We start from the raw sequence: 27865 nt of genomic DNA, 5'->3' as shown, positions 1-27865 counted from the left end.
CCCAGTCACTCCGAGAAGGGGTGCTCGCCAAAGGACTCCGAGTCACTCCGAGAAGGGATGCTCGCCAAAGGACAACTTGATCTTTAATCTCACTGCCAGGAACTCCAACCCCATGAAGTAAGTCTTTTGAACAAGGGGTTGAGTTTTGTTCCCACCAGAACTACAGATCCCTTTGTAATGAAAATTGATTACCTTCTTAATTTCTGAACTCAAAGGACTAAAAGTAGAATTAAAAACACAAGAAAATGTATTCTTTGAAGGGATCAAATTGGTCTTATCTGGCAAAGAATGAACTTTATCTAATGCAGTATCTAACTATTTCGTTGGATATCCCCGTGATCTAAAATCATTCTAAAATCATTGTGCCTTAACTTCAAAATCATCCTTATTGGAGCAGATGCGATAGAGTCTCATGAACTGACTATACGGTAGACCACGTTTCAAAGATGTAGGATGAGCACTCTCAGCACGTAAGAGACTATTTTTAGCCGTTTCTTAGAAGAGTAAAGTAGAGAACGCCTACACACTCCGAGTCCCTCCCGACCAGGTTGTAATTTACTCACTGACATGATATCATTGACGTTATGCGCAAATGAGCAGTAAAAACCCGATCGCGCATTCGTTTGTTTGTTTGTTTGTTTTTCTTGCGCGGGTGCCCCCTGCCGCCCCCAGCAAGATGCCGCACTGGGCCGTTGCCCATGTCGTCCATGCCTAAATCCTTCACTGACTGGTTTTAAGGAAAAAGTTAGGCTACTCAGCTTAGTACTTTTGGTCGCGCCGACAGTTTTTAGAGCATCCATATTTCAACCCATTGCCATGACAACACCTGCCCTCGCGGCCAAATAAACAGACCGGCCCACCGGGAATTCTCCAGGCGCTCCCGATTAGCCAATCCGGGCCTGATGTAAAGATTGTACTGCTTGTCTTTATTATATAAAATGTAAATCCTTTACACATCCAATTTGTGGCAAAAACTATAAAATTAAACAAATGATTACATGTAAAACTACACATGTGATATACATAATTATTTGTCCATGTCCCCTATTGTACATTGGAAAAACAAAACGCGCATTGTGCACCAGAATTATAGAACATATGAGTGCCATTAAGAGACCAGATTACACTTCTCCAGTTTTTTGCCATTTTGAGTCTGCTAAGCATTCTCTTTCAGATCTAAAGTTCCTGGGCATTTGAGAGTGTTCTGCCACATAGGAGAGGGGGTAACCAAAAAAAAAAAAAAAAAAAAAAAAAAAAAAACTATTACAAAGAGAGGCTTTTTGGATATTCCAGCTGAAATCATTAACCCTCAGTGGATTGAATGAAGAGATGGATTTTTTTTCTCCCAATTATTAACATTTATTTGATTTAAGAGATGGGTTTTTTTTATGTTTTTTGGGGGGGATTTTTTTTGTGTGTGTGTGAAATCATCTACCACCTGATTGAGCTCAGCTGGTAACAATTAGTAATTGTGTCTATAGTAGAGTGGTGTTTGCTGTTTGTTCCATGAGCACTGAAGAAAGCATGAGCTGAAACGTTTGCTCTTTGGTCTGTTTTTAAGACACGTCACTTTTTTGCACATTTTTTCACTTTGTGGATGTCTAATTAAAGTAATTTTTGTGATAGACCATTGATTTGGTCTAATTGCATGTCTTTCAGTGTGCAGACAACTTTGTTTTTTTGGTTGATCATGGACACAAATGTGTCTCCACAACATTTGCTTTTAAGTAAATTTTTGCATGGTTCGGTGTTGCCACATAGTTTTCATGCCAAGCTCCGCCCATGGTCTTCAAACATATAATTAATGTCATTCCACATTTAAAACATATGCAAACTATCAACCACTTCAAACACAAACATCTTATGTCACGTGAAAAAATGACAAACAGGTTCTAGTTCCTGTAATGTTCCAACCAGTCCAAGTCAAATTAAAAAAGCTGCACTTCAGCATAACTGTACTGGGCTACCAGAGGGTGAATCTGTGAGTTTGCTCTGACTTCAGGTAAAGTAATTTATCTAAATTTTCCTCTTCATTTGATCAAATCACTCTTAATGCCACTGGCTTTTGATGGATTTAAACTGATGTTAATCTCTGTGAACATTATCATTTAAAGTTTGTGTAAAGTCAATTCTGAGAATTGTTTCTAATCTGCTACCCTATTAGGTTGTGACTAAACGCCAGATGTGAACGATCAGCCACAGATGAATAAATTCTGAAAGCTTGTGCAATAGATCCATTACAATTGAATATTTGCACTTCATGATGCTGGTATCATTGTAGATAAGGGATAAAAATAAGGGATTTCATTACTTGTAATATTGGTAAAAGTTTGTTTAACAAAAACGCAAATAAAGTCATACTTGTTATGGGACTCGAACTGCGTCAAAAAAAACAAACAAAAAAACAGCAAGCTTAACTGCAAAGCATTTTATCGCGATTAGATCAAATTGAGACAGAGTGCATTCATGTACAAACCAAAGTGCCTCGCTCACAAGCTGATACAGTAACATTACATTGTATGACACTTAAATAGAATTTTTTTTTTTGTCAAAACGCATGCTGCACCCCCCAAATATTACTTTCGATGAAGACGTTTTCTAAATTTAAATAATTTTAAATTTGCTTAAAAAAGCAAATAAAAAACGTTGCCTTGTCAGTAATTTTTAATTTTTCAGTACTGCGGTAAATTAACTGTTGACATAAGACACTCTCTTCGCATGTTTCTATTCTAGCACAAACAAACTTATACATGAACAAATGCCCTTTGCATTGCACACGACATATGCGATATACACTGTAAAAATTAAAAACGGAAAATGTACTGGTAATTTTCTGCCACGACATTATCCAGTAATATTACGAAATTTCCCGTTAATCCTTAAAACACAACCTAATGCAAAGCGTATTTAAAATACAGGTAGACAGATAGATAAGACAGATAGAGTGAGATAGATAGAGAGAGAGAGAGAGAGAGAGAGAGAGAGATCCATTTCAGAAGACTGTTTGCTAATTTTAAAACTTTAAATGCTTAATAGCCTACTCGAAATCCACTAAACTCAGGAACACTGAATAAATGTAATAGCCGCGGGATTTTATCAGGGGAGTGCTGGGGGCGATTTTAAGCAAAATCCTAGTATTATATAGGCTATAATACCTAATAAAAAATGCGATTGGCGTTTAAAAATCCATTTGCGTAGCAGCGCAGCCGTAATGTTCTTGAGCAGGAAAATAACAGCCAACGCATTCGTAGAAAGATTTGAAATTTATTTTTTATGATATATATATATATATATATATATATATATATATATATATATATATATATATATATATAATATATATTTTCTGTAATGCAAAGCTGAATTTTCAACAGCCAGTCTTTTGTGTCACATGATCCTTCAGAAATCATTCTAATATGCTGATTTGATACTCAGTTATTATCAAAGCTGGAAACAGTTGTGTTGCTTAATATTTTTTGGAAACTGATACTTTTTTTCAGGATTCATTGATGAATAAATAGTAAAAAAGAACAGCATTTATTCAAAATAGAGATATTTTCTAACAATATAAATCTTTACTATCACCTTTTATCAATTTAACACATCTGTTCTGAATAAAAGTATTAATTTCTTTCCAAAAAAGAAAGAAAGAAACAAATACTGGCCCCAAACTTTTGAACAGTAGTGTATATTGTTACAAACGATTTAATTTAAATAAATGCTGCTCTTTTTTAACTTTTTATTCATCAAAAAAATCCTGAAAAATATAAAAAATATTAAGCAGCACAACATTTGTTATATATTAGCATATTAGAATGATTTCTGAAGGATGATGTGACACTGAAGACTGGAATTAATGATGCTGAAAATTCAGCTTTGCATCACAGACATAAATTAGATTTTAAAGTATATTATAATAGAAAACCATTATTTTAAATAGTAATAATATTTTACAATATTACTGTTTTTTTTTTTTCCTGTATTTTTGATCAAATAAATGCAGGCTTGATGAGTAGAAGAGACTTCTTTCAAAAACATTTTGCCATTTTGTGCCAAAATCCCATTCAAAAACACATATATATATATATATATATATATATATATATATATATATAAAACAATATAAGTGTAAGTAAATTTCTGTTAAGCTTGCATGCACATATTTTTGTTAAAGCTGTAGTTATTAAGCAATATAATTTTTTTGACTGGTTTTCCCTGATTATAGTTGCTATTAAAAACGGTAAAAGAGAGACACACGTTATTACATTATATTTAGTAGACTGAATAGGTCCCATAGAGTAAATTGCATGGGAAGTGATAATCCCACATGAAAAAATACTATAGTAATTTATAGTAAATACTATAGTGCTTTTGAACCATACTATAGTGAATTGTACAAACCCGATTCCAAAAAAGTTGGGACACTGTACAAATTGTGAATAAAAACAGAATGCAATGATGTGGAAGTTTCAAATGCAAACGTCTGGGGACTGAGAAGACAAGTTGCTCAAGTTTAGGAATAGGAATGTTGTCCCATTTTTGTCTAATACAGGCTTCTAGTGGCTCAACTGTCTTAGGTCTTCTTTGTCGCATCTTCCTCTTTATGATGCGCCAAATGTTTTCTGTGGGTGAAAGATCTGGACTGCAGGCTGGCCATTTCAGTACCCGGATCCTTCTTCTACGCAGCCATGATGTTGTAATTGATGCAGTATGTGGTCTGGCATTGTCATGTTGGAAAATGCAAGGTCTTCCCTGAAAGAGACGACGTCTGGATGGGTGCATATGTTGTTCTATAACTTGGATATACCTTTCAGCATTGATGGTGCCTTTCCAGATGTGTAAGCTGCCCATGCCACACGCACTCATTCAACCCCATACCATCAGAGATGCAGGCTTCTGAACTGAGCGCTGATAACAACTTCGGTTGTCCTTGTCCTCTTTAGTCCGGATGACATGGCGTCCCAGTTTTCCAAAAAAGAACTTCAAATTTTGATTCGTCTGACCACAGAACAGTTTTCCACTTTGCCACAGTCCATTTTAAATGAGCCTTGGCCCAGAGAAAACGCCGGCTGCTTTTCTGGATCATGTTTAGATATGGCTTCTTTTTTGACCTACAGAGTTTTAGGCGGCAACGGCGAATGGCACGGTGGATTGTGTTCACCGACAATGTTTTCTGTAAGTATTCCTGAGCCCATGTTGTGATTTCCATTACAGTAGCATTCCTGTATGTGATGCAGTGCCGTCTAAGGGCCCGAAGATCACGGGCATCCAGTATGGTTTTCTGGCCTTGACCCTTACCCACAGAGATTGTTCCAGATTCTCTGAATCTTTGGATGATATTATGCACTGTAGATGATGATAACTTCAAACTCTTTGCAATTTTTCTCTGAGAAACTCCTTTCTGATATTGCTCCACTATTTTTCGCCGCAGCATTGGGGGAATTGGTGATCCTCTGCCCATCTTGACTTCTGAGAGACACTGCCACTCTGAGAGGCTCTTTTTATACCCAATCATGTTGCCAATTGACCTAATAAGTTGCAAATTGGTCCTCCCGCTGTTCCTTATATGTACATTTAGCTTTTCTGGCCTCTTATTGCTACATGTCCCAACTTTTTTGGAATGTGTAGCTCTCATGAAATCCAAAATGAGCAAATATTTGGCATGACATTTCAAAATGTCTCACTTTCAACATTTCATATGTTATCTATATTCTATTGTGAATAAAATATAAGTTTATGAGATTTGTAAATTATTGCATTCTTTTTTTATTCACAATTTGTACAGTGTCCCAACTTTTTTGGAATCGGGTTTGTAAGTGTACTCAACTGCGTTATTTTGAGGGTCTGGGTAATAGTACACCACTTATTTTTTTAGGACTACACCACGTGCCCACCAATGAGAGTAAGTTGCCTTCTGTGCTTTTGTTATAATTAGTAGGTAGTCCACAGTAACTCTACTAAATTTTGCAACCCTCTAATGTGATTCATTTGTTTATATGCATCAGTATGTTTGACTCATTAGACAAGTAAGTTGAGAGAGACGGCATCTTTCTCTCGAATGGGCGTGGTTTCAGCACCGACAGTGGACACGCCCCCAAGCATTTGAGAGCAGAGAATACTGCTTTTTTTTCAGGATTTTGATAACTTTATTCATTTACTTGGTGTTTTTTATATCGCTTTACACGGACTTTAAGTTGTTTTTACAAATATGCACAATAAACAATAAAATTAACAAAACATATTTCATGTGTGTGCAGGTGCTGTTCGTCACAATGAGGTTTCTGATCTCACTGTGTGTGTCTCTACTGCTGCTGATTAATGGTGAGTGTTTTATAATCTGTCATGTAAAATGACTTAATATTTTCCCAATAATAAAGTATGCTTATATTGTGTATTTAATAGGTGAAATAACCATTGGACAAACAACAGGTACAATCATTCTTTTATTTAATCAATTCTTCCTCTTTTCATGCTTTACTATCCATTAAAACTGTAGAAATATAATAAATTAAGTACAAATAATTCATATAGTGAAAGAGCCTGTCATACTTTAGCACTCTAGAACTTATACATTTCTTGGTGTCATTCTGTAGCCTAAATGTTTAAATGTATCTATGAGTGATTCAATCCGCTTAAAGTTCTATATGTGCCAACCACTTTCTGTGAGTGATGTCAGACATTACATGGCCAATGTTCCCTCTATTATTTTGTTCTTGCTGAGCAAATCAAGCTTTCTCTATTGGGCAGACATTTCGGGCATCTGAGCAAAAACATCCCTTACCAGATCTGTACAGAGTACACACAAATGTGGTTGCATCATGCAGTTGTATCTTGTAAATTAAAGATGCTATTTCTATTTCACCCTTACTTATAATAGGGGATCATAGGCAAAATATTTAGTGGTCTTTTAATGGTAGGGTGACCAGATATCCTGTTTTTCTAGAGAGAGTCCCATATTTCAGCTCTATTTTTAGTGTCATGACTTATTATGAAAAAATCATGTTTTGTCCCATATTTCTTCTTTCTTCTTTCCTAAAATGTCTTTATTGCTGATCATAAAAGCGAGTTAAATGGGCGGAGTAACAGGTGTGATGATCTATGATTGACAGCAGAACAGAAAGTAGCACCAGAAAGAGAGCAGGAACAGCCGAACCTGAAAATCAACTGGAGAGAAATGATAGTAGATGTGATGGTAATTAATCACATTTTTAAGCAAATTACTTTTTTTTTCCTCCAGCAAACACACAATAACTGTTTGAAAGAATTCCTTATTTCCACTTTATCAAAAAGCATTTACTTTTGAGATTTAGGCTATCAAAGCCACTTTGAATAATACTTGCTGTACAAATACAAACAAGTGCTACTATAACAAGCTTAATGCAGATATAATGTACAACCCAGCGAGAATAAGAAAACATACTGAGGAAGAAAATCACTTTTTGCAGTGCAATGAATGCTTATGTATCATGACATTTCTTTGTCTTTATCTTTATTCTCTCAGAACCTACAACTTCCATCTTTGATCCATGCTTTGATTATAAAACTCTTGATGAATCCTGGAGAGACATACGGCAAAGCCAATCCTCTGGATATGATGACACCCTTGTTGAATGGAGTGGCTGGTATCGGCTGTATTTGAATGGAGAAAGTGCCCAGATGTCTGAGTGGTGTATGAGTTATATGGGATGTGGTGGTCAAACTGGACTGTATCTCAACGGTTCTCATCCAACAATTGAGGATGGAGAGGTGACCCGAGAAGTCGTGGGAATGTATTCATGGTGGTGGGGGAGGTATTCTGTTGAGTGCGGCAGCTACAGATCCACGTCCATCCAAGTCAAAGCCTGTCCAGGAGATTATTATGTCTATGAATTTGTCAAACCCATCATATCAGCCCCCCAGCCTATGTACTGTGCAGGTGAAATTTTAAAGGCCTCTTTACACAAAGAATGACAGCTATAAAGAAAACTATATTGCACACCAATGCACAATATCACTCTGTTTATTATAAGTGAATCAGTTATGTCGTCTGCTGCTTTAAATGCTTGAGCTCTTTAAAGTTGGATGGATTCTAATTGGTTGTCAATGTTTTTATCATCCATCAGCTAGAAAAAAAAATCATTCTGAAAGTGACTCAAACAAAACCCTTCCTCTCTGTGTCGTCATAGTTGTGGTGTGGACTCTGCTATTCGCATAAAATTAGAATTATTATTTAAACTATAATTAGCGTACTTGGTGTGAACTGGGCTGCGTTCATTATATAATCAGAGGAGTATAGAAAAGTTTATTAAAGTGTCACTTCACAATACAATAGCAAAATATATAAGTATAGTATTTTTGTTACATTAATACCCACTGTGCGAGCTGTCTCTTTAATACCGCGTGGTTTATATATAGCTTGCCGCTGATTGGGCTGACATTTCTGACACGCCCACCAAACAAGAGAAAACGTATCTCAAACCTGTTGCACACCGTTTCCAGGAAACATGTTGTTCAACCCGGAAAACGTAGCAAAACGTTGCGCACTGGTTTGAACTTGAACGTGCCCCTGGTCTTAACACTTTTGTTCTGCGGTTTTTGTGATGATAACATGATTTATTTAAATGTTGGTATCAAGAATAATTGTAGTATTTATTAGATCAGTTTTACATGTATAATAATGGATTGTTTAATGAAATTAAGCTTGTTTTAGCTGGTTAGCATCAGTGATTTGCAGTCCATCAGTCATTCTTTTGGCTTTTAGTGTTGAAACGAAATTTGAAAATGTATTCGTACCGGTACTTTAAGAATGACAGCATTGTAATAAGAGCCGTATCTCTTAATTTGAGTCGACGTATGACAGCAGGAGTCAGGACATGTGTGTCAGGTAGTCAGGGCTAAAAATAAATTGTCTTTCATATAAATACAGCTTTTTAACAGTATTTTACAAAGATCTCTTTTGTCCATCCATGACAGCTGCTTTCCAAAGCATCAACAGTGATCCCTGCTACAACTATGAGTCTCTGGATCGTCCCTGGAGAGCCAACAATGAAAGTGGAAATAACATTTGTGATGAATCTTTCTCCTGGAATGGCTGGTACCGGCTTTTCTACTACGGAATGGACATCCGGATGTCAGAGACCTGTGTTAGTTCATTCACCTGTAACACATACATCAATCTGTGGCTCACTGATCCTCACCCTCAGATAGAGGATGGAGTGGTGATCAGGGAGGTCTGTGGTAGTTATCATTTGGGAGACTGCTGTGAATACAACTCAAACCCCATCAGAGTGAAAGCTTGTCCTGGCAATTACTATGTCTATGAACTAGTGAGTCCACCATTTGGATGTGTTGGATACTGTACAGGTACTGTGCTTTTCCCCCGCTTATTAAGACTTTAAAACCTTATAAAATGATTTCAATCATGTTTTGAATTTTCTTTTTAGATGTCAGCACCATTTCACAGGCAGTTTTCACTCTGAGTCCAGATATAATCACTGGATCCAGCATCACCTTGAGTAAGTTGCATACAGTATATAGAGGTGTAACGGTACACAAACATTACAGTTTGGTACATACCTCGGTATTGAAGTCATGGTTCGGTATGGGTTCAGTACAGCAGGGGAAGAAAACTAAACATAAAATTGTTTATTTTTTCTATTTTGTTATTAAATAGTGGTTTATTGAACTGTGTCTCTCTTTAAATAAATTAAATTATAGTTAATATTTTCTTGGTGGAAGATAAAAAAAAAAATCTATCTCAGCTAATGCTGTAAACCAGGGATGTCCAAACTCTAATATTGTAACGAAACGGGACACGACGTGGTATCCATGATGGTGGATGTACAGACAGGTAAGGAGGGTCTCCAGGGCAGGTCCAAGGACTCTGGGCACCATGGCGGGTCGGGAGCCTCGGGCAGCCATGGCGGGTCAGGTGCCTTGGGACGCCAAGGTGGTTCAGGTGCCTTGGGACGCCAAGGCGGTTCAGAAGCGTCGGGCAGCCTTGGGATGCCAAGGCGGGTCAGGAACTTCAGGCAGCCATGGTGGGTCAGAGGCCGTGGGTGGCCATGGTGGGTCAGGAGTCTTGGAAGGCCATGGTAATGCCGGAGCCCCACCCACGGGTATATGCCCCCCCCCCCCCCCCCCCCCCCAAAAAAAAAAATTTGGGGGGGGAATCCATGGTGGTGGTACAGGATTTGTGGGCAGGAACTTTTTGGTGGGCTGGAGCGGGCTCGTGGAAGGCTGAAGCAGGCTCTTGGAAGGCTGGTGCAGGCACATGACTGGGCAACTGGAGCTGGCTCGTGGACAACTGGAGCTTGTGGAGAACTGGAGCTGGCTCGCGTAGAATTGGAACAAAGTCTGGAGCTGGCTTGACGACTGGAACGAAGTCTGGAGTTGACTCGGACTCTGGTGTGGAGTCTGGAACTGTCTCAGGCTCTGGTGCGGAGTCTGGAGATGACTCTGGCACTGGAGCCACCATCTTGTCCATAGACACTGGCGAAGCGGCCATCTTGTCTGTAGACACTGGCAGGGTGACTATCTTGTCCGTAGACACTGGTGATGCGGCCATCCTGTCCGTAGACACTGGCAGAGCGGCCATCCTGTCCGTAGACACCGGCAGACTTGAGTGCATGGCGGCCGGCGGAGGCTTCGGAATTCCAGCTGCTCATGCTGAAGTCAGCGGTGGATCGTCCACACTGGACAACAATCCCCTCCGCTCTTGGACGGGTCCCGAGACGTGACGTGACACTGGGCGATCAGCAGAGACGTGACTCTGGGTGATCAGTGGAGACGTGACGTGACTCTGGGCGATCAGCAGAGACGTTACGTGACTCTGGAAGATCAACTGTGGCTTGACTTGGCTCAGGGAGATCAACTGTGGCTTGACTTGGCTCAGGGAGATCAACTGTGACTTCACTTGACTCAGGGAGATCAACTGTGACTTGACTTGGCTCAGGGAGATCAACTGTGACTTGACTTGGTGTTGTTGTCGTGGCCGCCATTTTGTGTGTCTTCTAGCGCGGCAGCCATTAAATGAGCCCTAATGAAAAAAAGTATACTTTATTGTATTTTAAATATATTCCCTTTTTCTATAGTACACTGCAAATATACTAACAAAAAAAAAAAGTACTATCGTTAAATATATAAAAAGTATAATAGTATCATATTTTGACAATACAACTTTTAACACACTTTAAAATAATTGTACTTTAGAATATTTTCTAAAAAATATATTTTAGAAAAATATACTTGAAGTGTAAGTTCAGTTTATTTGCACTTTATAAAAATATATTTGAGGTATATTTTAACTGTGTGCTGAAAATTTGTAGCAATGCACTGAAAGTATATTTAAAAAATACATTATTTAATATCCTGAAGTTGTAGTGTATCTAATATTAAATTTGAGTATATTTTTTAAGTTTACTTCTTCATCCTTGGAATTCATTATATTACTTGTGCTTATTTAATTCAGTATGAATGCATTACAAGCCCATTTAATATATGCAGTGTAGTCTATACAATTTCCAAATATGTGTAAATGTTTATTAAGTTTACACTGGCAGAATTATTTTACAATCGAACATACGAATCTATATTAAACAACACACCAGCAGCACAAGTAATGCGAAAAAATATGTTGAGTGGTTAAACGTATCGGAATTCAAATGTCTCTTCAACTTGGTCTGTGACCAATCAGATTTTGTTGCTCACTGCCTTCAGCCAATCAGAGCTGCTGACGTCAACGTCGTCGTCTGAATCCCCTCGCTCAGTCACTCAGGTGAAGTATAATGTCGCAATGTATAATTTATTTATTAAAACACTGAAAGCGCAATACATCGCTCAGTCTTGGGGATTCTGACCAGTTCAATCAAGTGACATCGCAGCCTGACCGTGATGGCGACGACAACCGGCTAATCTAATGGCCTACGCGATCCTGAAAGAACCGGAGAAAAGTGCTGCTATTGGGAGGTGAGTTGTAGTCTACCAGTTAACAAACTTTATTTTATTTTCTTTAACAAACAGAGAGCGATATTTCGGCTTTGTATCTCCTTTTTGAGTTTTTGTGTGGTGGTTTATGGCACGTTTGTATGCAGCATCAAAACATTCATATGATTGGTCAAATCGGCCCGTATTCTGTACGATATTAATTCATAAAGTGTTTTATGCTTGACTATGTACCGAAAACAATATCGACATGCCATTCTGATACAGTTCCCTGCTGTTAATCCTCATTTACTGGTTCAATGTAGGATTTAGACAGACTATTGTAAACGTGAATAAAGAGTTGAACATGCTGTCTTATATCTTTGGTATATTCTGTCAACAGATGCTGTTCTTCACGAGTCTCTGCGGTCATCATTGTGCCATCAGACACAATGAGAAGCTCATCAGAAAATGGAATATAATGTGTAATTTGTATTTGTGTATAGAGGGTCACCATGGGCCAATTTTTTTCTTTTCTTTAATGAAAAACATGCTAAGTTTTGCTGAATCTAAGTTTAAATAAAAACTATTGGATTTGTCAATGAAATATGTCTCTTCATTAGTGATGTTGTTACATTTTATTTATTTTAATATCTTTATCGCAGCATCTTTATTTTAATGAAAACAAATGCATTCAACTTTGGGAAAATGTGTTAAACTGTATTTAAATAGTAGCACAACTGTATTGTGTGAGATTATGTAATTCAAAGTACAGTAGTCAACATTTGAAGCGGATCAAAAAAGTTAGGACAACTTTGATTAAAGGTTTTGATCCGCTTCAAATGTTGACTATATTATACAAAGTATAAGTAATAACAAAGTGTATTGTTATTGACTGCAAAGTGTGTAATGTTTAATATTTGGAATAAGCCAAAGGTACTGAGCATACAGTATATACTATTACCTGTAAAATAATATATTCAGTGTATATTGCTTGTGTTTTCTGAAGACACTCGTAATTATTTTGTAATGTACTTAAATCACAAATAAAGTGTACTTATAACACAAAGTGTACTCATAACAGAAATAAAGTATACTTATAACACAAATAAAAGTATACTTATAACACAAAAGTATACTTATAACAGAAATAAAGTATACTTATAATACAACATATATTATAACAAAAAAAATATACTTTTAACACAAATAAAGAATACTTATAACACAAATTAAGTACACTTTAATATCACTAATCAAGCATGTAATTAGTCCCTAAAGACATACACTTAAAGTGTACTAAGTATACTTGAAGTTGTTCCAATTTAGCACACATAAGTATACTAAATATACTTAAAGTTGTATTTTAATACTACTTAATTTCAACTTAAATATACTTAGTACAAAATTAGTTGTTTCAAAATAGCACACTTTAAATGAACTAATCATTAACACACTTGAAATATACTAATAATTAGTCTTGCTGCAAGTATACTTAATATACTTTTTTTTTCACTAGGGAGTAGATGATGTGTTACATTCCTCCGTGACACCCACAGTAAATAAAGGGCCAACAGTCAATAATGCAAACTCCAAGAAGTGACTTAGGGATGAACGGGGTCCCTTACGAATCAGTTGTGATTTAAGTGGCTGATTGACGCCCTCACAGAAAAAGTCTATCAGTACACAGTCCAGCAGATCTGAACAATAAGCAATGTCCAAATATTTTTTAATATACTCCTCCAATGATTGTGTGCCCTGTGTGAGCCATAATAACAATTGTGCAATATTCCTACCGGGCCAGTGTTCTCCAGAAAAGCTGCTGCATCCTTGTGTTGGCGAGGTCTTCTGTAACGAGATGGGACACGATGTGGGATCCATGTGCAGGCTTTATTAAGCAATGTTCATGGTCAAACAGGCAAGGGTCACACAGTGGCAAACAGATACAGCAGGGACAAGGCAGAATTGTGGTCGTGGAACAGGCAGTAGATCAGGGCAGGCAGATATCAATCACAAGTCCAAGACAGAGCAAATTATCCAAAGGGCAGGCAGCAGAGAATCGTACACGGGAAACAGACAAGATCAGTAACAGGCAGACAAATGCTCAGAAATGCAAACCGTAGTAGTACAAGACCTCGCAATGAGTGTGAGAATGAGAATGGCTTAAATAGTCCAGGTAATGTGCTGCAACTGGGTGTGGGTGATTGCTGATTGGTGGAGTGAGTGCAGGTGATTGGCAGGGGGGATTATGGGAAATGGAGTCTGGGAATGACTGGAACTGTGACAAATATCACAATGTCACATACTTTAATATGGCTTTACAGGGACTTTAACCATGACTAGAAGGATCCCATGGATCCCTATAAAATGTAGGGTAATTATTGGGTTGAAAATGTTCATGGCGAATGTGTGAAGTGTCTGCAGCCTGGTGGCAAAGAACATGAGTGGGTCTGTGCTATGTACCATTTTGTTGTGCTTGTGAAATGCTGCCATAGTAAAACGGAGGGAATCTGATCAATCAATCCATCAGATTCTGTTTGAATTGTTCAAACGGTGAATAATGAAGGCCTGGTTTCACAGACAGGGCTTAGCCTAAACCAGGATTAAGCCTGAGTTCAATTAGGATATTTAAGTAGGTTTTATAAATGTTCACTAGAAAAAAAAAACATTACTGGTGTGCATCTTGAGACAAAACAATGGCACTGACATATTTTAAGGTATGTCAGTACAAGTTACTTTCAGTTAGAACAGCTCAAACATGCATTGTAGTCTAAGACTAGCTTAAGCCTTGTCTGTGAAACTGGTGGGAAATGTTTAACAATTAACAAACTTATATGACAAAAATACTATGACATGTAAATGATTAAGGCTATTTTCTTCTTTATCTATAGCCTACACTTCAAAATATTAGGCTAATGTCTAGAATAGAGTTTTTAGTCAGCCTCAGATGCTCAGATATGGTGGTTGGGGGAGTTTATTAGCTTCACGGTGGGGGTGCAGGACAAAAGGTGTAAATCGCTCATCAGCGAGGGAGACAAAGAAACCAATGCGTCAGCGAGAGAGACGAAAATGTATGTTCTTACTTTGTTGCTTGTACTGTTTTTATTTTACACTGTTTTAATTGTACACAGCTACTTATTTGGCAATACAAATGTAAAATGTCACAAGAATAAAAAGATTTGCCACTATGGCCATCACGCAGCATCTCCAGCAGAAACATGAGAACTGACACAATCTTGCATTTAGCGGGGTCTATGTTGCCTGTTACAGCAATGAGAGGAGGAGGAATGCTCTTTTAATGAGAAAGTGATGAGATGATTTCTGGGCTGCGATGTAGCTCTCCGTAAAGCCTTCCACTGCAGAGCCAAACAGGCCTGACGGGGAGATGGGGGATTCAAGAAGAGCCATCCTGTCAGCATCCTTAAGCTCTGTGAGATTAAGCCACAAGTTCCGCTCCAGCACCACAAGACTGACCGTAGCATGGCTGATGGCTTGGGTGGTGGCTCTAGTAGTACGCAGGGCCAAGTCTATTGCGCTGCACAGCTCCTTGAACATCACCGGGTCAGGTCGAGACTCGTTCGTGTCATCAAGAAGTTTGGCCTGGTAAACTTGAAGCACCACCATTGTTTGCAGTGCAGAGATGACCTGGCCGTTAGCGGCAAATGCTCTGGAGGCAAGTGCTGAGCGGCGGCATGGCCCAGGCAGTAGATGCACTCAGTGTGCTCGTCTGAAGCGGGCAGGTTAGATCTGCATGTGCCCCATTTGAAACAAACAGTTCAAACAACTTTTGAAATATGCTCTGAACTTTGCTCGTAGCAGTCACCGGATGGCCACAGGGGAGATCGCTGAATCAGCTTGCTTGCTGAAGTGTTGTTGTTTTGCTGCAAGGCACGTTTCAATGGCGGGAAAAGTGGGTAGAGGCTTCAGTCTTCTCTGGATCAGCGAGAGATGATCTTTGCGCTGAAAGAAAAAAGATTCTGAAGATATGGCATTTCTTCATGACTTACATAGGCGGTCAACCCCAACTGTTTTGGCGAGGGGAAATGCCATTTGTCTGTGCAGTTGCACAGATGTGAGTTTTCCCCATAAATGTCAGCTAATGGACGCAACAAAAATTTATTTAAACATATATTAAATAATTAAGACATTACTAACAGATATAGTAAATAAAATGAACATATAAGCTAATATAGTGCATATATTTAGTGAAATGCTCCCCTCTAAAATTAATTTAGTGAGCTAACAAGCTGTGGCCACTAAATGACATGCCTGATGTAAATGTAATGCTTCATAAGACTGTTTTATTGATGTCTTTCTGCAGTTGAAACCATGATTGAGGGATTACACGTAGATAGTATGTGGTTCTTATTCTGTATTTTTTACTGGTAGCAAACAGTGTTGCATTACCTCATGTTCCACCTTCTGGATTGGAGTGTGGATCACTAATGACTGACTGTATTCGTCGTCTGATTGCATGCACGGAACCGTGACGACCATACCGTTACACCCCTAATATATAATATAATATAATATATAATATTTAACAATATTATTGATTTGACTGTACTGACATTGTTGTATGAGAACTGAGCTGGATGATGACAATGCTGTTTTCAACACAACTGCTTTATAGATTAAATTAACTAATTTAATAATTGATGATCTTTACAACGGAACTGAATCAACACTGAACTTACTTCAGATGTACAATGACATTATTTTCTTTTAGAGCTGCTATACAGTCAACATGAACTTTGTGTCATTGATTTGCTGTCCTATTATCACTGTAAAGCTGCTTTGAAACAATTGGTATTGTATAAAGCACTATAAATAAAGGTGTCTTGACTTAATATATATGAATTAGAATATTAAAAACATCCGTAATTTGCTGTTTTTTGTAATGATTCTGCATTACAGTTAAAATGGCAACTTTTATGCATGAAGTTGTAGTATCTCATATTATACTACACAGTCATGTCATGTACATACTGTAACACCTTATGATTATTACTATAGATCAATTTAGGCCTCACAAATTTCCTTGTTTTCTTCTCTCACTAATACAGATTATGATCCGTGCAATAACTATAATGAACTTGACAACTACTGGAGAGGCATAATCATTTACTGGTATACAAATGGATATGTAAATAAGCACGATGACACTCTTGTAGAATGGGATGGCTGGTATCGACTCTTCATGAATGGATCAAATGCTCAGATGCCTGAATGGTGTGTGTCTTACATGTCATGTGGAGGTTTTAGTGCTCTGTGGCTTGGTGACTCTCATCCTCAGCTAGAAGATGGAGTTGTTACTCGTGAAATTTACGGCTCCCATAATGATCAGTGCAGTCACTACAGATCCGATCCAATCCAAGTCAAAGCTTGTCCTGGAAATTATTATGTCTACAAGTTTACCAGGCCAACTCTTTCAATCCCAGCTCCTGTATATTGTGCAGGTACATTCATTCATCTTTTTATTTGACATGCTTATGAATTGTACTGTAGATTTATGCATGATTAGCTGTGCAGACCTTTTAAAGTTTAAAGTCTTGGATGCACTTAATCTTCACTATATAATGCTCTCTTTCTATTTTTTCATCAACAGTACCTGTCTCCACCCCGAGTGTCAACCCCTGCTACAACTATACCAGTCTGGATGAGCCTTGGAGAGCCACTGACCATTATAACTTGGGCATGTGTGATTCTAATGTGGAGTGGAATGGCTGGTACAGGCTGTTCTACAATGGTCAAAATGCTCAGATGCCAGAATCATGTGTTAATCAGTACATGTGTGGCACTAGTGACCCACTGTGGCTCAACGGATCTCACCCACAGCTGGAAGATGGAGTGGTCACCCGTCAGGTCTGTCTCTCCTCATGGAATGGCTGCTGTACTTACGCTTCCCACCCTATAAGAATCAAAGCCTGTCCAGGAAATTACCATGTTTATGAGTTTGTCAAGCCAATATTTTGCGGAGCTTACTGTGTAGGTAAGAGAGCATTTACTCATATGCATTTCAGTAATTTATTTTGAAAATTTTTGATGATGATATAAAATGTTCCTAATACTAGAATCCACAAACCAGTCCATCCCATCAGCATCTACAACAACAGAGACAATCCCATCCATAGAATCCATTACTCCACCAGTCATAACCACTGGTAAAGTATCATTTTGACTCCCATTACACAAGGGTGTAGAAAAAGTCACAGCAAACTTTACTTTCTAGTAGCATGTATATACATAAAGGGTAAAACTGTGCTTTTGTTGCTGATTTGGCTTTAAAAAAGCACACAATTTACTTAAAGTGCCCCTATTATGCTATTTTAAAGGTTCCTAATTTAGTTTTGGAGTCTCCTACAATAGATTTACATGCATCCAAGGTCAAAAAACACTTTATTTTTCTCATAATATACAACCCTTTTTCCAGAAAATTTGGGACATTTTGTAAAATGCAATAAAATCAAGAATCTGTGATTTGTTAATTCTCTTGAACCTTTATTTAACTGAAAAATGTACAAAGTTTCTAATATTTCCAAAGTTTTCACTGACCAACTTAATTGTATTTTGTAAATAGAAACAAATTTTGATTTTGATGGCTGCAACACACTCCAAAAATCTTGGAACAGAGGCATGTTTACCACTGTGTCACATCACCTTTCCTTTTAATTACACTTTTTAATCTTTGGGAATTGAGGATACTAATGCAAATGGAAATTCTCTCTTACCCAATCTCACCTGATATTAGACATCTGGTCAATAAGAGACAGATCTGGATTGCAGACAGGCAGTCAGGCAGTCAGGCACATCCCTTCTATGCTGTAGAGTGTCTATGAAACCACTCTGTTAGTATGTGCAGAATGAGGCCTGGCATTGTCGTACTTACCAAGAAAGATGTCATTTTGATGGCAGTTTATGTCTCTGTACAATCCAAATGCACACCTTCACATCAATGGTACCTTCACACATATGCAAGTCACCCATGCCGTGCACTGATGCACCCCCATACCATGACAGATGTATTCTTTTGCACCTGTCGTTGATGAAATTCTGTATGGTTCTTTTCATCTTTGGGACCGAGATTTTTTCCAAAAACAAACTGAAACATGGACTCATCTGGCCACAGCACACATTTCCACAGCACACATTAAGACCATCTGAGATGAGCTTGGGTCCAGAGAACTTGGCAGCATCTCTGCATTGAACAGATGTATAGATTTCTCCTTGCATAACAGAGATTCGAGTTGCATTTCTTGATGCAGCATCAGAATGTGTTAAGTGAAAACGGTTTTCCGAAGTGCTCCTGAGCACACGTGGCAATATTTAACACAGTAGCATGATGGTTTCTCATGCCATGCTATTTGAGGGCTCAAAGGTTATACACATTCAATGGAGGTCTCCTGACCTGCCCTACACAGACTGAGACTTTTCACAATATATAAGATATATATATGGTATAAATATGGTTTATAATATATTGTAGACGGTGAAAGACATACACTCTTTGCAATCTTGCATTGTATTTGAATTGTTTGACAATTCTCTCATGAAATTTGGACAAAGTGGTGAGCCATGACCCATCTTTGCTTGCAAAGACAGAGAAGCTCCTTTTACACCCAATCACAGTACCCTCACCTATTACCAGCTCACCTGCTAATTGTGGACTGTATCAAAAGTTTAACTTGGATATTCTAGAATCTTTTCACTTTTATTTTGCCTCTATCCCAACATTTTGTAGTGTGTTGCAGCCATCAAAAATCAAAATTTGTTTATATTTACAAAATACAATTATGTTGGTCACTGAAAACATTGGAAAACTTTTCTTTGTAATTTGGTCAGTTAAAAAAACGTTCAAGAGAATTAAAAAATCACAGATTGTGGATTTTATTGCATGTTACAAAATATCCCAACTTTTCTGGAAAAGGGGTTGTACATTGCACATCACCTCATTTCTCAAAAAATCTGAAAACTTTTTTTTTTCTCTCTCTCTCTAAACCCCTTCTTTCTGCAAATCTGCTCTGATTGGTTAGATGGTCCAGTCTGCTGTGATTGGTCTACCGCTTGTAGTGTGTCAGAAATGAAAATCCCATTACCATATATGATTTTCAGCTCCGGATCTTCCTCAGCACTTGATGCACAGAAATTCTAAGAGAAACAATGGTGTTGTTTTTTCTGTCTAAGTTCCAGTGTGGGTCCTCATCCTTTTGAAGTGCATCAAAGTGGATTTGCAGCGCTGAAACAGCATCTTATCGACATGTCGACAACGTGAATCAAACTCTTTCAGGCCTCAGCTACAACTACAGTGTTTGAAGGCAGGGCAAAGTAAACATTCACAGGTAGCCAAAGAAGACCACAGCCTGGCATTATGCAAATGTGTTACTTCGTTATCAGGGCTTGACATTAACACAACAACTCCTGGTTGCCACTTTGGCTGGCTGAATATTAGAATTGATATATAGGGCCTACATTTTTCAGTTGTAGTGCAATGTAGTGTCGTCAAAAATAATGATTTTTCTATACATATCGATACTAAAATATCTGAAAAGCTTACAATACTGATTTTCTGCAGAATAGATACACGATACCAGCTGCGTTTTCTCGCTCTCTCATCTCTCCGACAGTGAGTTGACATACAAACCCTCCTCCCCTCACTCGCTCGTTTAATTTGCTCCAGATGAATATTGTTGTTGTTACAGGGCTTGAATTTCAGCATGGAATTGTGTGCATTGCGCATAATTTTACTCATTCCCACAGATTTTCACACCCAAAGTGCGTGCACATAAAGCCGCCTCTCAGTAATAAATTGAGTGTCTAATATTTCTAAAAGTTTTTTCCTTGCTTATTGCACTTAAACAGACAAATACACACAAAATATTGCCAAAATGCCAGTCTTGGTGAGTATACATGTAAACACAGTCATTAATATTATAAAGCAACGAGAATATTTTTGGTGCATCAAAAAAATCAAATAACAACTTATATAGTGATGGCCGATTTCAAAACACTGCTTCATGAAGCTTCGGAGTGTTATGAATCAGCGTGTCGAATCAGCGGTTCGGAGCGCCAAAGTCACGTGATTTCAGCAGTTTGGCGGTTTGACACTCGATCCGAATCATGATTTACAATACAATATATTTATGACAATATATATATATATATATATATATATATATATATAATATACTGTATATATCTTGATTGCTATGTAAGTACGTAACAGGAAGTGTGACTGGAATTGCTGACAACTTGTTTTGGCAGTTCAGAATTAATTCTTTCTTTTAGGAGACAACTTTATTTGTTGTGCACTTTGATCTTTAAAACTTTGCAGGCCTTTTGCATTCACAAACAGCTATATTATACACTGCATGAATGTTCGAAAAAGCATAATAGGGGCATTTTTAAACAAAAGTAACAAGGAGCTTAAGCAAAGAGATTTCAATTTCATATCACAACTACTACAACTGTACAAGTAAGTATGTGACATCATTCATCAATGTATTTTTCTAAAGATACCATAACAGCTCCCCCTGTTGACCCCTGCTACAACTACTATGTCCTGGATGATCCATGGAGAGCCACCAACAATCAACATTCCTCTGAAAAAATGTGTGACACTGGGGTCAGCTGGAACGGCTGGTATCGTCTCTTCATTCAGGGTCAGAGCGTTCAGATGCCAGACACATGTGTTGATCAGCATAGTTGTGGCACTGATGCTCCACTGTGGCTGAACGGAGGACATCCAACAGTCGAGGATGGAGTGGTCACTCGAGATGTCTGCGGTCACTGGAGCAATAACTGCTGCTATTTCCAATCCAATCCCATTAAAGTCAAAGCCTGTCCAGGAAATTATTATGTCTATGAGTTTGTACGCCCAAATGGCTGCTATTATGCATACTGTGCAGGTAAATATATTCACATGCCCTATTATTATTATTTAGTATTACTTTTTTTCAGATGCAAGAAAAACAATAGAACAATAATAAAAAAAAAAAGTTTATCTTGAGACCAAGAGCAATAATCAGTCATGAAGTCAGAATATTTATCAATGGCTTTGATAATGTACAGTAACAGTGTAACAGCCAACAATATTCAGTGTACAATATCAGGTTAGAACAAGCTAGAGCAGAGGTGAAGTACAGAAAAGAAAAATATGATTTTTTTGGTGAAGTCCTACTTTTAATCATTAACTCAGATGCTACATTAACATGACTCAGTGTATCTGTGTTGTATTTCATCATTTCATCATTTTCAGTGTATCTGTGTTGTATTTCATCTATCTGTTTTTTTCCTCTTAGATGTGAGAGATCCTTGTTCTGAGCTCAGGTGCTCTGAGGATGAAAGATGTGGGATGAAAAATGGTGTTTATGGCTGTTTATGTAAAAAGGACAATCACAGACCACAACCACATTCTGACTCTTTTGGTTGGTATAGTTCCACAACTATTATACTGTAGTTTTTTTTTTTTTTTTGGTTTGTTTTGTTTTGTTTTTCAGTCATTAATTATCTTTTTTTTTTCTCTCAGAAACCTGTGAAAGCAGCTCTGGCTCCATGTCTGTGTCTCGCTGTCAGCTCTTTGAGGCTGGTTTTCCAGCTGATGTCTTACACCTCAATGATCCCAGCTGCAAAGGAACGGTCCGGAATGGCAGAGTGGAATTCCATTTTGATAATGATGAACACATCTGTGGTACAAATCTTGTGGTAGGTTTAACCATGCATAAGCTATTCAAATGCATCATCTAAATATTTGTAGTGTATGATAGAACCACCTGGGGAATCTCTCTGAAACTTTGAGAAGTCTGTATGGAGGTCTGTAAGGGCACTAAAGAATCAGTCTGTAACAACCAAAGGAAGGACCCAAACAGACCTCACTAAAGACTTCTCAAAGTTTCAGAGAGATTCAGCAGGGAAGGAAACACAACACTATGCCACAAAAAAGACTGGAACTTTTGCCTGCATTCTCCACCATTAACATGTAACCCACCATTATTTCACTTGACTGTTGCAACTTTTTGGTATTTGTAGTTTCTAATGTTGCTTTAAAGTCAATTTAGGCTAACTTTACAAAATGTTATATTTGCTGTCCACAGGCTAACGGCACCCACTTCATATATGATAACTTTATTCTGGGGACACCGAGGTCAGAGAAAATCCTGAAGCTTTCTTTCAGCTGTGTTTATCCTCAACCACAAACACTTTCCATGAATATGGAACTCAATCCACTGGAGAGGTGAGAGTCTTTAGGAAAAACTAATACACAGTATACAAATGAGTAAATGTATGTGAATATCCTCCAAGAATATATATGCTGTGCTCTTTTCTAAATATGGATTGAGTTGAGGCAAATACAAAATTGAATATAGAGCTTGTTGATATCTTTTTTTATCATTTTTTTTTTTTTTTATGGATTTTGGACATTTCATCAGCATTGTGCACAAGACTCTTCCCGCTGGTGAAGGCAGATATCGTGTCCGGATGATTCCATATCAGGATGATGAGTTTACCCGGCCCTTCACTGGTGCAGTGGATGCAGAGCTCGACCAGGAGATGCATGTGGAAGTTCGTGTTGAGGGGGTCGACAGCCGCCAGTTTGCCCTGGTGATGGACACGTGTTGGGCTACACCTGTGAATGATCCTGATTACAGCCTCCGCTGGGATCTCATCGTTTCAGAGTAAAGCAGAGTTTTTTTTAGGATTGCCAGAGATACTTTATCTCTCAGTGTTTCAACACAAAAGCTTAGGATTGTGCAATGGAAACAAAGAAAATAATTTGATTTGTTGATTGTCATTATTGATATTGTCAGGTGTCCCAATCCAAATGCCAACACACTGAAGCTGCTGCAGAACGGCGTCTCGACATCCAGCCGTTTCTCTTTTGGGATGTATATCTACACTGCAAAATCCACTAAGCTTTACCTGCACTGTGCTGTTCACCTTTGCCTTCTGTCAAGCAATCGCTGCTCAATGGTGAGATTACAAACCTCTCATAATGATCATGTTTTTTGAGTAATTGATAATAAATAAAACTGATCACTTTAAATATATAAAAATGACGGTTACATTTTAGAACTTTGATCAAATGCTTCAGTGTCAGTATGTGAGGCTGCTAAAATACTGTTTTTGCTGCCCTCTGCTGGAGACTTTCCTTTGTTTCTTGTTTGTTCAGTGATATTTAACAGGGATTCACACAGCTGATTTTGCTCTTTTCTCTACCAGGACTGTGACTCTGGACACCAGCGGAGAGAGCGCAGGTCTCTGGACTTCCATGACAGTGCTTCCATATCCATGGGTCCTCTGATGTTGTCTGAAGGGAACACAGGTGAACATTCCATTTATTTTAATCATTTGTAAATAAAGGTGTCTGATGATTTCTGTCATGAATACATTTCACTGCATTTCATTATATTCTCTGTTCACAGATAAGTGTGTCCCAGATCAAGTGAAGGTATCTGAGGCTTCTTGTCTGTGTGGTTCTCTGATGGTGTTTCTTGTTCCTCTGATGAGTGTCCTGACACACTTTTAGTTTAGTACAACAAAACGGGCAGAATTTACATGCATATTGTCTAATGTCATTTTAATGAATGTGGCACACGGTGTCTAATTTTTTATTATTATTATTATTATTATTATTTCATGTAGCCTTGGTTTACAATGATACAAAATTAATTGTTTAATCATTTACATGAATTGTTAGATTCTACATCATATTTTACTTAAGAAGTTGCGCTATAATAACAAAGACAATCAGATTCATGTTTATTGAAATCATGAAAAAGCATTAGTTCTATAACTTTTTTAAAAAATGAATATGCTGATTTTGCAGCTTAAGGAAGTATTTTGGTAACACTTTACAGTAAGGTTCATTAGTTAACATTAGTTAACTACATCAGGTGATGTCAAAATGTCAGTTGACATTTTGTTAATGTTAATTTCAATATTTAATACATTATTAAAATTAAGGGTTGTATTTGTTAACATTAGTTAGTTGTGAACTAACATGAACAAACAATGAACTTCTGTATTTTTATTAACTAAGGTTAACAAAGATTAACAAATACAGTAACAAATATATTGCTCATGGTTAGTTCATGTTAGTTGACACATTTATAATGTTACTAAAGTGTTACCAGTATTTCTATAAAAGACAGAAAGAAAGATTATGTTTGTACTATATTATGCATAAGAAGTGTTTTTCTGTTTGCAATTCTAAGAATTTGATACAATTGCTACTGTCGTTTGTTGATGAAGCACACTCTCACATACATGTCAGTAATATATGAATATTGAAGTCTGTGTGTAAATCAAAACTTGCACTTTAAACTAGGTTAATGGTTGTTAAAGGTGCCATAGAATTGAAAATTGAATTTACCTTGGCATAGTTGAATAACAAGAGTTCAGTACATGGAAATGACATACAGTGAGTCTCAAACTCCATTGTTTCCTCCTTCTTATATAAATCTCATTTGTTTAAAAGACCTCCGAAGAACAGGCGAATCTCAACATAACACTGACTGTTATATAACAGTCGGGATCATTAATATGTACGCCCCCAATATTTGCATATGCCAGCTCATGTTCAAGGCATTAGACAAGGGCAGCCAATATTAACGTCTGGATCTGTGCACAGCTGAATCATCAGACTAGGTAAGCAAGCAAGAACAACAGCGAAAAATGGCAGATGGAGCAATAATAACTGACATGATCCATGATATCATGATATTTTTAGTGATATTTGTAAATTGTCTTTCTAAATGTTTCGTTAGCATGTTGCTAATGTACTGTTAAATGTGGTTAAAGTTACCATCGTTTCTTACTGTATTCACGGAGACAAGAGAGCCATCGCTATTTTCATTTTTAAACACTTGCAGTCTGTATAATTCATAAATACAACTTCATTCTTTATAAATCTCTCCAACAGTGTGTAATGTTAGCTTTAGCCACAGAGCACCATCAAACTCATTCAGAATCAAATGTAAACATCCAAATAAATACTGTACTTACATGATCCGAAGCATGCATGCAGCATGCATGACGAACATTTTGTAAAGATCCATTTTAAGGGTTATATTAACTGTGAACTTTGTTTATGCAAAGTATTAGAGTCGCGAGCTCGGGGGTGGGTAGCACGAGGATTTAAAGGGCCACACACCCTGAATCGGCGCAAATTTAATGATGCCCCAAAATAGGCAGTTACAAAAATTAAAAAAAACTCTATAGGGTATTTTGAGCTGAAACTTCACAGACACATTCAGTGGACACCTTAGACTTATATTACATTTTGTGAAAAAGCATTCTAGGGCACTTTTAAAGAATATACTATTGTTAAATTATTCATATTTGTTCTTGTTCTATACATTAACTAATATTAATATATGATTTATAACTAATGAATATAGAACACTCCGAAAACTGTTGCTCTTCTTGTAGACCAGTGAATATAGTGTTCATTTCCTTAAATTCTCCAAGAGACAGACTTGATTCTGCATTAAATGATTAACCCATGAGACATGTACATTTAAACAGTTGTATCTATACTGTATCAAACATGTATGACAAATTGTTTCATATGAGGTAGTCATTAAATGTTACACACAAACATTTGCCTGTATAGCCTAATTTTACGTGTTCCATGCAGTCTTTGTAAATCAGGTTCCATGAATATTATTTGTCACTATTTCTGTAACTGTATCCTCTTCATTGTCAGTACCCAAATATTATGTAGATACTCATTCATCTGCCTAATGTTAACCTTCTTATACTGGTCAAAAATTAGCACATTAAACCCAAACAGTATAACTAACTTACTCAAAATGTGCCAAAAGTTTAACTAACTATTCTTTTTGAGTTCATTCAACATCTATCAGAGATTTAACTCCGCACACCAGCAGAGAGCTCTGGACTTCCATGACAGTGCTTCCATATCCATGGGTCCTCTGATGTTGTCTGAAGGGAACACATGTGAATATTTCATTTATTTTAATCATTTGTAAATAAAGGTTTTTGATGATTTCTGTCATGAATACATTACATTTCACTGCATTTTATTATATTCTCTGTTCACAGATAAGTGGGTCCCAGACCAAGTGAAGGTATCTGAGGCTTCTTGTCTGTGTGGTTCTCTGATGGTGTTTCTTGTTCCTCTGATGAGTGTCCCGACCCTCTTTTAGTTGGTTTCCACAGACAATGTGTAACATTTTATTTACATGCATATTATCTAATGGCATTTTAATCAATGTGGCACTGATGCCACTGTGGTTTTTGATTTCGAAATGTTTCCTTATTTAATGAAGCCTTTGTCAATTTACCTAAAAACAACAAAATAAAATTATTATTTAATTACTTACATGAACTGTTATATAACACATTCATCTTATTTTACTTAAAATTATGTGCTACAATAACAAAGACAATCATGTCTATTTAAATCATGCAAAAGCATTAAAAGGGTAATTTCTGTTCTCTGGATTCTTTCAATTTCAGTTCAAGTATTTCTATAACAGACTTTCAGAAAAGATGATGATCTGGTGCATGTACAGGATGAAACTGAGCTAAAGTTAGTCATCTCATTGAGGGATTGACCGTTTTCTTATATGAAGACATGAAACTGAAGTTAATTTTGATATTTAACCATGTTTTGACTTCATATTATCAAACTGTATAATTTAATCAAATAGGATGTAATGTTTTAGATTAACACTAATCGTTTTTTCAGACACAGGAAAATTGATATTCAATTTATCAATATTCCCAAGAAAATGTTTAGATAATTTGATAAGAGGATTCGAGAATTTAATAAATAAATAAATAGTCAAACTGTGCATTTTTCATTTTTCAAGTAATATACAGTAAAGTAATATTGTGAAATATTGTTTTAATTTAAAATAACTTTTTTCTATGTGGATATATCATTATATATATAACATGATCCTTCAGAAATCATTCTAATATGCTGATTTGCTGCTCA

General features: G+C 37.1%; 1 protein-coding gene across 6 annotated transcripts; it reads left to right on the top strand.

Moving 5' to 3' along the window:
* LOC125255221 (uromodulin-like) lies at window positions 1–27244 on the top strand. Of its 6 annotated transcripts, XM_048170269.1 has the most exons (18): window positions 1987–2002; window positions 6258–6321; window positions 6403–6429; window positions 7063–7192; window positions 7502–7915; window positions 8953–9342; window positions 9423–9494; window positions 16968–17360; window positions 17510–17893; window positions 17976–18065; window positions 21414–21806; window positions 22200–22325; window positions 22427–22602; window positions 22992–23131; window positions 23328–23573; window positions 23706–23868; window positions 24118–24220; window positions 24321–24439. In XM_048170269.1, the coding sequence occupies exons 4-18, from the start codon at window positions 7099–7101 to the stop codon at window positions 24422–24424; spliced, it is 3288 nt and encodes a 1095-aa protein (XP_048026226.1). In that variant the 5' UTR covers window positions 1987–2002; window positions 6258–6321; window positions 6403–6429; window positions 7063–7098; the 3' UTR covers window positions 24425–24439. The 6 variants fall into 6 exon arrangements, with proteins under 6 accessions (XP_048026228.1, XP_048026227.1, XP_048026226.1 ...); XM_048170271.1 differs by lacking the exons at window positions 1987–2002; window positions 7063–7192 and adding an exon at window positions 1–117; XM_048170270.1 differs by lacking the exon at window positions 7063–7192 and having other exon boundaries at window positions 1905–2002.
* The last annotated feature ends 621 nt before the right edge of the window (window positions 27245–27865 follow it).

Source organism: Megalobrama amblycephala, linkage group LG20 (assembly GCF_018812025.1).
Source record: "Megalobrama amblycephala isolate DHTTF-2021 linkage group LG20, ASM1881202v1, whole genome shotgun sequence".
Lineage (NCBI taxonomy): Eukaryota > Metazoa > Chordata > Actinopteri > Cypriniformes > Xenocyprididae > Megalobrama > Megalobrama amblycephala.
This window is presented reverse-complemented; position numbering and strand designations above follow the sequence as displayed.

Coding starts and splice junctions, on each gene's coding strand:
- LOC125255221 (XM_048170268.1), top strand. Junction 21,807..22,199: donor CTATTATGCATACTGTGCAG/GTAAATATATTC, acceptor TTTTCCTCTTAG/ATGTGAGAGATCCTTGTTCT. Junction 23,574..23,705: donor TGGGATCTCATCGTTTCAGA/GTAAAGCAGAGT, acceptor TGATATTGTCAG/GTGTCCCAATCCAAATGCCA.